The 12,557-nt window shown below is 29.6% G+C and overlaps 1 protein-coding gene across 4 annotated transcripts in view; it reads left to right on the top strand.

Moving 5' to 3' along the window:
- Positions 1-12,557, top strand: part of LOC107454901 (patched domain-containing protein 3) — a 130,285-nt gene that overhangs the window by 88,917 nt on the left and 28,811 nt on the right. For all 4 annotated transcript variants that reach the window (XM_043042915.2, XM_071182904.1, XM_071182903.1 and 1 more), the window contains exon 2: positions 5,918-6,943. In XM_043042915.2, the coding sequence (XP_042898849.1) occupies positions 5,918-6,943 (1,026 nt within the window). The remainder of the gene's footprint in view (positions 1-5,917; positions 6,944-12,557) is intronic.

The raw sequence follows: 12,557 nt of genomic DNA, 5'->3' as shown, positions 1-12,557 counted from the left end.
TGTTAATATTTATCTATCTATCTCTCTCTCTCTCTCTCTCTCTATATATATATATATATATTTATATATATATATATATATATATATTTCTCATGAAGTTAATAGGATACAATAAAACTTAGCTTCAAAAAATGAGAAGAGATTTGTTTGCTTCAGATGATTAGTTTTTTTCTAAAGTAAACTTTTTTTCTTATTTAACATTCATAACAAATCATTGATAACGTCGTCTTTAAGTGAACTATGAAAGTAACATAAGGTTGTCGTTGTCAATCTCTTTAAGACATCTTCAAAAAGAGCTTTTCAATTAAGAGCAACTCTCAAGTATTTTGAATATATTTGAATTTACTTATTTGTTTCGTTAATATTTTCCGTTCTAATAGTTTTTCTTGTTTCATTATTTAACATTTCCCCCATTTTGTGCGGAGGTTTGTCTAATATTGAGGCTTTGATGGTCACTTCTAAAGGTTTTCTTTAACACTAAGTCTTAAGAAAAAATCTCGTACCAAAAGTGGTCTTAAGTAGGGGAGGTCTCGACACAGAGGTGGTCTTTCCTGGATAAATAATTAATTGTCTGACATAAAGAATAAGTTCGAAAACATGTGATCTTCGAATAAATTTTATTCTATAATCCATTATTTTCCTGAATAAAAAAAAAATCTTAAATTACATTTATAAAATCTACTATGGAATTCCAATTTAAAAATTCCGCAGGAAATTAAAAGTATTTGCATTTATCACACTTCGCAATATGTTTCAAAATAAATAATTGAATAACTTGTGATTTTCTTCCTGTTAACGATAAATCTATGGAAATTTTTTCTTCTAAAAATATTCGCGTTTGACATAACGCAGCTTGATATTGCATTTTGTTTCGTCATAACTTTAACGATAATGTTTTCGGCTACCAGTTGGATACTGTTTTCGTTGAAATGCTTTTGATTTATTAATTTACTTCCGCCTTCAACACTTTTAATTGATTCATCTGCTTCACACTGTTAGAAATTTCGCGTTAAAAATGGTTAAATAACAATTTATTTAATTGTCATTTTGCTATATTCAAACAAAACAGTCAAATAACAATAAATAAGATGGTATTCAGCTTGTTAAGTTTAAGAAAAATAGAGTTCATTGATTGTTTTTACCTATTGCGGTTTAACAACCAGAATTCTACCTGCGCCATTTTGTTCTGTGTAGCTGGGTAGTACATACTACAGCTGAGAGAGCAAAATGATCAATCTCTAGACAGGCTGAATAAGGGTTCGAATCCCAGAGTTGACACTCCAATATTTCTTCCAATACATGAAGTGTCCTGCACTCTTCAATCTGAATGATATGTCGAATAACTCATAAATTGCAAAGTGATTTAACTTTTTTAAGTACGTCAAACAAAAATATTTGCATGAACAGGTTTCAGATGAAGCTCAGGAGTTATTTTGAAGTCCTATACTCTGGTTTCTTTTCTTTCCCATGCACCACAAATGATATTTCTATCTTTATCGATAGGTGTTTTCAGTTATAAGTAAAACTTACCTGGTGCATCTCAGTTAAAATGGGTGCAAAATGTAAAAATAAGCCGAATTTTTAAACATTTCAAAAACTTACATGCTATTTAAAACATAAATTCTCAAACAATGGCCTGTGTTGAAAAGAAATCCTAATGCCTCATCCCTAAAAGGACAATACTAAAAAATACAAACATGAAAAATATGATCATAACAATTATCAAAATTCATAATATGAAATCTTCTAGGATTTTAAGTCGAAAATTTTTTAACGGGCATATATTTTCATTGCCTTCACTTTTCAAACGCTGAAAATAAATATATCATTTTTAAAGAAACAACTGATTATTAAAATAAGTAGCAATGAAGTTATAAAAATTCAATTATAAAACTGTTTTTTATATAATTTTTGAACAATTTTATCTTTTTAACAGCTTTAAAAAACTTTAAGTTTAAACATTATATAAGTTGACTCTCTTTTCAACATTTATAAAATGTTGATTTTTTTTTAAAAATAAGAATACTCTAATTTTTGTTCAGTTGTGTAAAAATTGATTAGAGCTATATATTCTTTATTTTGCAATAGATATCAGGAAATTCTGAGCGTAAGAATAGTATACTTTTCGCTTAACATTTCTAATATCTTTCACTGCTTTAAAACCTCTTTTTTACCTCCGTACTTCATATATATNAGCCTATGATCATGCCCTTTTCCGCCTCATTCAGCTCTCACCGTCCACTCATTTTCACTGTTAACGCTCGTATGGCCGTCGCCTGCTTGCGAATGGTCTTCCCCCCACCACAGGTTGCGTATTTATTCCGCCAGGACGAGTCCACCTGCCTTTCAAGGGGTGTCCGGTCATTAATGGCTAGATAGTGTATATATAAAAAAAATTTTAACAAAATTTAATTTTATTTTTAATTACACATGACTTACAAACAATTTATGTCTTTAAACCAACATTATCAAACTTTTATTTTTGTTACACATAATGTATATTATTTGTTTATTTCTGTTATATATAATAAAGTACAGTATGTTGTTAAACGTTAGAAAAAATTTTAAATTATATAGATCAAAGACGCGAGTTACAAGAGGGCTTGTAATGATTTTTTACGTTTAAAGATAAAGATTTGCAATTATAAAGTAATTAAAATTTCACTCCTGCTATTGAGAAAAAAAAGTTTAGAAGTTTAAACAAAAACTAAAATTTGAAAGGAAATACTTTGTTGACCTCAATCTTAAATTTCAGTGTAATTATTTTTTGATATTATCTTTGACCGATTAGAAAAACACGATATGATAAAGAAAACGACCTTTATAAATCACCTCCAGGGTTGAGCATCTTGTCTATTATATGTGTTTCATCCCACAGAATTCTAGAAGGTACTTCACGTTGTAAATAAGCTAAACGAACGAGTAGGACAGGTTCTATATCTAGAATTTAAGACTGTTTGATACATATATAGTGAAATATTTTTCTGTCATGTTAAGAAAATAAAGCAAACAGTTAAGAGACCTTGGTGTTTCAGTTTAATTAGAGAAGAAAACATTTTAGACTTATCTTTCAACAAAGAATCTTTTCATCAGTAAAAGGCACCTGTATTTGAACCTTTAACAGCCTTGAAAAATTAGATGAACAGAACTTAAAATTCAATCAGCTTGTATGCGTAGAATACTAAATTAGTAATTTTTTTTTCAAATTATCCCTTCGATTATAAAGCAATGTAGAATCACTGTTACTAATTTTATCTTCGAATGTGTTATAAGCAATGGAATCTTTAAATTAAGTTATAATTTAATTTTTTTGGTATTTTTCATGTTTTTTAAATATTTTTTAATTTCAAGCTTTTTTTCTGCTTTTTTCGTATCTCACATTCATAATCCCTTCATATTTTTCTTTTCCATTTTTATTTATCTTTCATTTATTATTTTATTCTATATTTTCAAAGTGCCATTCGTTTTTTATAAGAATAAGTTATAAGTTCTTCTTATTTGTATACTTTAATTATTACTCTTTGTTTCTTAAATTAAGTTATTTTTAGAAAATGATGTCTGTTCTTAGTTTGAATGATGTTTTTTGATTATTGCAATTTTAGGTTTTTATATAATAACATTAACTTTATAACATCTTGAAGTAATTTTTGTAAGCATTAATAAATTTTTAAATATATCATACTTTGAAGTATAATTTTGCAAATTATGGCAAATAAGAATCCCGTATCTATTCATGAAACTATACAAATAAATTCATTTATAGCGTTAATTTTTAGTTTATAGTATGATGAAGTCATTAACATAAAAGTAATGAATATAAGTTATTCTAAGGCAATATTTGTCCAAAAAACAAATATAGTTTTTGTGTTTTGTATAAAAACGGGTAATTAAACTAGTAGAGATATAATAATAACAAGCTCTAGGGCAAAAGATGCATAATTATTTGCAAGTGAATATTACTTCTTAGATGTACCCTACAATAAAATAACATTAAACAAAATAAAATTAAGTACTATAATTTTAAAAAATTGTACTGATATATTTTTAAACAAATATTGTAGTAAAATTAATTATTTTCAAATCAAAATTTATTTTTTTAAAAATGTTATTCAACATTTACTTTTTTATATCAGCAATATAAATTTCATAATCTCTGAAGTATTAATTTAAATAATTTTATTAAATTTTTCATACAACATAGAAATTGATTCCTTTTTGCCCGAATTTTTTACCCTAAAAAAGTAGATTAAATAGATAGATTGATAGAAATAAATTAACTTTATTAGTTAAACAAACAATGAATAATGTTTATTATAATTTAAATAATGTTTCAGTTTTTAAATAATTTAAGTTATATTAGTCTTTTTTTAATCGAATGACAATAGTAATGGAATATGGCATAATCGCCCTTTTCTTTTTCAAAAAATGTTCATCTTATCACATTTTTCTCTAATATTACACTTAACCATGAAATGTCACCAAAATCTGGCTTACAAATCCTTCAATAAAGGAAATAAAATCCATTAGCGTGCATATTTTAATCTATATTCATGGCACGCCTTGTTGTGTTACTTGAATAATAATCTCTTGGAAACGAGGCTCTCAAGAAAAGTAAAAACATAGAAGTAGTAACTCGCGTTTATAGTAGAAAAAGTAAACTGTTGCCGCAAGCTCAAGGGCCTACTTCGTGAAACGTTATCATAACATTTTCTTTCTTTCTTTTGCTCTACTCAGTGCCCAGTGTTCGAAAAAATTCTGGATTTCTGTTTATTTCTCCTTGTTCTCATTTATTTCATTTCAATAAATAAACTAAAAAAGTTTTAAAACGTATTTCAGTTGTTCAAAGGGTTTTCAGGCATGAAATTAAGAAAGGTTTGTTTAGTTACATGTTTTGTTTACGTAATTCTGCACTGTTCTACTATGCACTTGCCTGCACTGTTAGAAATGTCTCGGAAAAAAGTTATTAAATAGCAATAAATGGAATTGTTATTTTACCATATTGAAACAAAACAGTCGAATAAAATGGTACTCAAACTGTTGACTGTGAGAAACACTTTTTTATTAAATGCTTTCACCTAATAACTGCTTTCACCTAATGTTACGGGAACATGGAGGATTTTTGCGACTCGACAGATTTAACTTGCATCAGTCACTTCGGTTGGTGGGGTTCGAACCCACGAACTCTCGGACATGGGCCCAGCTGCCTACCGACCAGGCTAATGTACTAAAATTCTCTACGTATACATATGTAGAGAATTCAGATTACGCTCATTGTTCCATAATAGTACAATGTTGTATTAGTAGAGAAATTTTTTTTTTCGAAACACTCAGCTAAAAGACGAAGAGATGGATATTCATACTTACTTATCACTCTATGGCAGTGTTTCCCAAACTTATGACTTTTGTGTACCCTTTCTAAGTTTTTCGTAACGCTGTGTACCCCTAATTAAAAAATTTATGCATTTTTTATTAAAAAAAAATTGCAAAAGTTAAAAAGCACAACTGGCTGTTGACACCACTAATTATTAACTGTTAACTCTGCAAAAAATAGCCAATAGAAAAATACGGAATCGTACATTTTCATGGCTAGCTTTGGTTTTAAATAAAAAATTTTGAAATTTTCGCTTGTTGTAACATATTTCGCATAAGAACGCGTACCCCCACTAAACTATTCCTGTACCCATGGGAGTACGCGTACCACACTTTGGGAAACACTGCTCTATGGATATGTCAGGCACAACCAGTGTTTGGGTGAAAAACACTTTGGTTTATCCTCTTTTCTTATCTTATACACATAAGTAGAGAATTAACTTGAGAACTTTTTCAAAATATTATTTGTATTTCCGTAAATACTAACAAATAAATCTCATTATTGTTTGAAATAATTTTGCCTGATTTATTTATCTTTCTTTTTCAGCCCCAGATCCGAATAAACCACACAAGCACACAATGAAGTGTGACTGCGTGGACCGGCTTGTCTCCTACATGTTTCGTCAGCTCGGATGGATGGTTGGCAAGAAACCGGGCTATTTCATCATAGTTCCTTTCCTAATCTCGGCTCTTCTTGCAACGGGAATGCAACGGATTAATTACGTAGCAGACCCCGAATATCTCTTCAGCCCCACGGACGGACCAGCCAAGTATGAACGTCAAATTATAGAGACGTTATTCCCCATGAATCTGTCGAAAGATTTCGACGTGGGCCGCATGACGCGAATCAGCCCATTCGCGAGAATCATGATAGAGGCAAAGGATGGTAAAAGTATATTCGATAAAGAAGTATATGGTGATCTGAAAAAGATTGACAAGTTGGTGAATAACATCACCATCTGGAACAGCCATCGTTTGTGGAAATACAAGAACATGTGTGCCAAGAAGAACAGGAGGTGCTTCGAAAACCATATCCTCAATTTCGACGATCGAATTGATGACATGGCTGCAGGAAAGTATTCTATCGACTACCCTCTCATGATTAACGAAGTGACGTTTAACATATTTTTCAGTGCTGCTTTTCTCGGTGGTGTGAAAACTGACGAATTTGATAAAATTGAATCAGCTAGGGCTGTTAATTTACTGTATTTTTTGGAAGACGCGCCAGGAAAAGTGGAGAGGGCCAATCAGTGGGAAGGAGAATTCTTACAGCTGATGGAAGAAGCAGAATTCGAGCATATTAATATAGCGTATTACACTTCACTAACGTTGTCTGCGGAGTTGGAAAAAAACACCATATCAGTGTTACCACTTTTTAGTGTAACAGTTGTAATTATGCTTGCTTTTTCCGTATCTACGTGCATGATGTTAGATTGGGTAAAAAGCAAGCCGTGGCTTGGTGTCATAGGATGTTTCTCGTCTGCAGTTGCTGTTGCGGGTGCTTTTGGTTTAACAGCTTACTGTGGATTGGAATTCATTGGACTAAATTTAGCAGCACCTTTCCTTATGTTGGGTAAGTTATCTTTTCAAATGTGTTTTATCAATATTTGAATTAAGCTTTTTTTACCCAATTCACTTAATGATTGAAATCAATGAAAATGATAGTATTTAAAGATGTGATAACTCAGTTAAAAATTTAAAATATTCCGTATTTAAAATTGTCCTTCGGTAATTACGTCCCATAAATGTTGATATTGATCGTCCCATGTTGAGTATGATTCTTTTAAAAATCATAAAATAAGTAAGACATCATCTTTAAACAATTGTCATCACTGATTGTACCCATTTCCTATAACCGCGGGGAAAAAAAGAAAATTCATGAACCGTTAGTGATTCGCTGTATCACTGATTTTATTTTGCTCAGTTTCATAATTTTATCAGATTCACGATTCTTTCGTATTCATCGTTTCCATTAGATTCATGGTTTTTTCAGATTTTCAGTATTGTTCTATTCTTTATTTTTAGCCCATTCGCAATTTCGTTTTTATACATTATGTATTGTTTTAGATTTTGCCCTTAGTACCATGGTATTTTTGTATTCTAGTGATTCGGTAATGTTTCTTTTTAGAGTTTTTTTTTGAGTGATGGTTTTCTTGCTTGCCCTTCTCTAATCGAAAATTTCTTTGATTTTTTTTTTTGAGCAGCACTTTTATTTATTTATTTTTACACCATGTTATTCTGGACTTAGTGGTAGAAGCCGCATCACTTTTCTAAATGGCATTGATGGGTGTTAGTTTTCTCTCACAGAAGTTACCTAATTAGCTGTACCAGAACTGCCAATAACTAACATTTACGATTCTGCAATAAGAACACATAAAATTGTAACAGTGGCATCGAAACCTTCGATTTAAGCGCCAAAACAAGAGATTGAGGTCATCGCCACCTGGTTTTTTGCATTCTGTATACTACCGCATAACTTTCCATCGACAAATCGTTTGGGATGTTCGTAACAAAATTAAGCACAAAGATGTAGGTCGTCATCGAAAGTGTGTCTGAATCACGTGGGTACAAACACTTCACGTGACACATGAAGTTTACGGTCCTTTCCTCGTCTTGCTCGGCAGATATAAAGACTTTCCCTATACGTCTAAATCTTTTTTTCTATTTGCAATTGTTAGTATCAAAACAGTTTTCAATGGCAGCTATAACCTTTAAATAAAGGAAATAGATTAAAAAATACGTAATTCAGTGTCAACGTAGTTGTTTTCGAATTTACCTGTTTTCGTTGTTAAGCAGAGAAGGAGTTGAATTGCTAAAAATATTCCTATTTTGCAATATACTGGTACTAATTAATAACAATAATGAGTGTAGGTATATTGTGTTAAAAGAATGACTATTGCGGATAATTTAAATAATTAATTTAAAGAAAGATTCCGTCTTTGATAACGCGCTGTATAAATGTTTAATGTATATTAGCACTAAAACACTTACTATTTTTTAGAAAGTGGTGTAGGGAAACATCATTGATAATTTTCTGTTCTTCATTACGCCCTGAGAATGTTTAGGGAAACATCATAGATAATTTTCTGTTCTCCATTACGCCATGAGAATGTTTAGGGAAACATGATAGATAAATTGCTGTTCTTCATTACGCCATAAGAATGTTTAGGGAAACATCATAGATAATTTTCAGTGCTTCATTACGCCATTAGAATGTTCTTTGACACTACTTGGTGTAAAGTAACTGCCACCATTTTTCGTATTCAGTAATAATAAAATTAATAATTACAGTAAGATAAGATACACATAAGAGTCAGTAAAGCTATTTTTACGATACAATATAAAGTAAGAATCATTAATTATGATACATTTGCACACAAATACTTAAAATAAAATTAGTTTGCAAAATAAGGATACGCGTAACGCAGAGAGAATATTAAGACGAAACTGCACAAAACAAGCTAAACAACACAGAAGCGGACAGAAATTACACGTTAAAAAATTATTTATTACAGTTTTCAGTTTACAAATATAATTATCCTTGTTACACAACTAAAAACATACAGATTTTAACAGTGAGCTTTTGTTTCAGTATGTGTATTACAGAGTAGAAGACAACGACATACTCACGCCAACTTGTATTGGATTATAAACAATTTATTGACGCTATCTTAAGTACGCCAACATTGTTGTTCTCGAAAGCGAAAATAATTCAATCACGGCGTTGATTTCCCGTGACATTGGTGCAAGCTTTTTCGCGTTAGGTGTTCAGTTTTAAACTACCCTCTTTAAATTAATATAAAAGTTCGATTTGGTGTTTGCTTGAAATATATATTTTTTGGGTTGTTAAGCATCATATTCGGGGAGATATTACGCACCAGTTTTTGCAGCGTGTTCGAAAAAAAAGATGTCTTATTCTTTGCTTCTTTAATTTATCTGTAACCCAGAGAATTACTGCTTCCATAACATAGAAAGCTCTAGTTTTAAACAGCAAAAATTTCCAGGAAATAGGAAAAATAAATATGTTTACCAGTATCAAACTTGTTACATAGGGCATTTGTTATAGAACATTTACATTTGTTACATTACATTTGCGATCGAAAATGAACTAAGTTTTAGTTAAAGCACAGGTTAAAACCCTTAAAAATTTCAATATCACTCATCACTGTATTAAATTTATCTAACATAAAAAGATGTTTGTTTTAGATCATAGAAATGATACAAAACTGCATTTTCGAAAAATTTTGAGTAATTACAAGGAAAGAGTAGATGAGCTTTATGTTTATGTAATTGTAAGACATTAATCATTTATTATAACATAATAATTGCGTGATGTATTATGAAGGAATAGTATGGTCAAAACTACCAGAATATGGTAAGATTTGCTGTGTTTCTGGCTCTATGAGAACTATAAAAAACACGGTAATTTAAACCGAAGCCCTTGAGTGACAACAAAATATTGTTTAATAATATGCGTTAAAACTTCGTACATGTGTCAATTGTTAATTTTTTCATTATACCTTAGAACATAAAACCAAGCATGGTATAAAAACCATTTATTTACTTTTAACTTTTATATTTTTTTCTAAATGTGTGGTAAGAAGAACTATAATTTAAAAAACTGAAACTTTCAGTAAACAATTACCATATAAACGGAAACATGACCAAATAAATAGCTTGAATTTTGATTTTATTATCAGAAATGCAGTTTTTTTTTTACCAGAAATGTTTTTACCCTGGTGAACGGTACGGTACGGCAATATCACATTGTCGTAAAATGTAATTTACTCTCTGCAATTACTCATAAAATACGCAATCACACAAAACACCTATTTTCTATGAATAAACATTTTTGCCGTATTTTTGGATTCATATAAAACTTAGTAAACAAAAAATAAGTTAATTTATGGCCAAGTTATTTTTGTTTAATCTATTTTTATAACTGTACACGAAAAACACATTTTCTTTAAGCAATTAATTCCACACACGCACGCACACAAAAAGTTATTATTGATACTTAAATAATGGGTGAATTTCCGACTAAACTTTTAATGCAAAACTTTCCAAAGTACGCTCGGAGAAAAATTTTGTGATAAAAATACTCTACTGTATGGTAGCGACACTTCTGGTTAAAAAAAAAAACCATAATTCTGGTTAACAAGACCAAAATAGTAGTTATCAAAATAATTCATTTGAAAATTTTTCCGTTTACATACCAGAATGTAGCAGAAATTCTGGTTTTCCAAATTCTATTCCCTGTTACTACACATTTAGTGAAAAGTTCAAAACCGAAAAGTAAACNAAAAAACACTCTAATTTAAACCGAAGCCCTTGAGTGACAACAAAATATTGTTTAATAATATGCGTTAAAACTTCGTACATGTGTCAATTGTTAATTTTTTCATTATACCTTAGAACATAAAACCAAGCATGGTATAAAAACCATTTATTTACTTTTCACTTTTATATTTTTTTCTAAATGTGTGGTAAGAAGAACTATAATTTAAAAAACTTAAACTTTCAGTAAACCATTACCATATAAACGGAAACATGATCAAATAAATAGCTTGAATTTTGATGTTATTATCAGAAATACAGTTTTTTTTTCCACCAGAAATGTTTTTACCGTAGTGAACGGTACGGTACGGCAATATCACATTGTCGTAAAATGTAATTTACTCTCTGCGATTACTCATAAAATACGTAATCACACAAAAAACCTATTTTCTATGAATAAAAATTTTTGACGCATTTTTGGGTTCATATGAAACTTAGTAAACAAAAATAAGTTAATTTATGGCCAAGTAATTTTTGTTTAATCTATTTTTATAACTGTACACGAAAAACACATTTTCTTTAAGCAATTAATTCCACACACGCACACACACAAAAAGTTATTATTGATACTTAAATCATGGTTGAATTTCTGACTAAACTTTTAATGCAAAATTTTCCAAAGTACGCTCGGAGAAAAATGTTGTAATAAAATTACTCTACTGTTTGGTAGCGACACTTCTGGTTTAAAAAAACCATAATTCTGGTTAATAAGACCAAAATAGTAGTTATTAAAACAATTAAATTGAAATTTTTTCCGTTTACATACCATAAGTGTAGCAGAAATTCTGGTTTTCCAAATTCTATTCCCTGTTACTACACATTTAGTAAAAAGTTCAAAACCGAAAAGTAAACTTAAAACCAAATAAATAGCTTATGCTCTAAGGTATCATGATTGCTAAGGAATCACGAAACTTTACTTTTTTAAGACCAAAAGTTATTCAAGATATTACTTTTTTTCCGTATTTTTTTTCTCCTTTTATTTCTTTTATTTATTTAGGCATTTTTTGATCCACTGTTCGGTACATTTTACATTAAAAGTATTGCAATGTTTTGTTATCGTAGCATTTATAAATATTTTTGATATTAAAAAAATTGAAAACGAGTGGATATTTCAAATTACGGTAAATTCTCTTATATCTTATCAGCAACGTTATTTTAACAGGAAAAATACAACTAATAAACCTACAACCTAGCAAGTAATCTTTAACAGTTGCTGTTTCTGATAAGCATAATTTTATAGTCTATCGTATCATGAATAGGAAGCGCAACTGGAATTAATTATAAAATATGTTATCTAGTAACCTTTTATAACTTTAAATCAGACGAGATAAAAAAAAAAAACGATAGATCAATTTTGAATTTTTTGTCGCTTTCGTTGATTTTTCAATTGCACGGCAAAATAAGTATTATACTATATTTTATGAAGCTATCCATTTTTTTCATTAATTTATCTTGACTCCTTATAAGACTTCCTTTTAGCGAGGAAGAATATCGAACTTTATTTACATTCAGACTTTCCTTAAAGAATTAAAATATAACCATTGATGCTCTTGAAGATAATGACACAGTGCAATTCTTTCAAATGGAACATGTGATTGAAAATGCACGTTTGTCAAGGTTAATTTTAAAAAGAAATGCCAGAGAAAGGAATAACTGAAAGGAAAAATCTTGAAAATTCTGTAGCCCGGAAAAAAATTAAATCTCGTGATCGCTAATGATTTAACTTTTTTTTATTTATTTAAAAGTGAAATTTTGGAAGAGTTTTTAAATAAAAATCTGTTTTTCTTTTTTAATTTTTTTTTTTTCTTTTCTTTCTTTTTTTTTCTTTTTTTTTTTTTTTTTTTTTTTTT

The sequence above is a fragment of the Parasteatoda tepidariorum genome, chromosome 7 (genome assembly GCF_043381705.1).
Source record: "Parasteatoda tepidariorum isolate YZ-2023 chromosome 7, CAS_Ptep_4.0, whole genome shotgun sequence".
NCBI classification, from domain to species: Eukaryota; Metazoa; Arthropoda; class Arachnida; order Araneae; family Theridiidae; genus Parasteatoda; species Parasteatoda tepidariorum.
The sequence above is the reverse complement of the archived record's forward strand: the minus strand, read 5'-3'. Positions and strand labels throughout refer to the sequence as shown.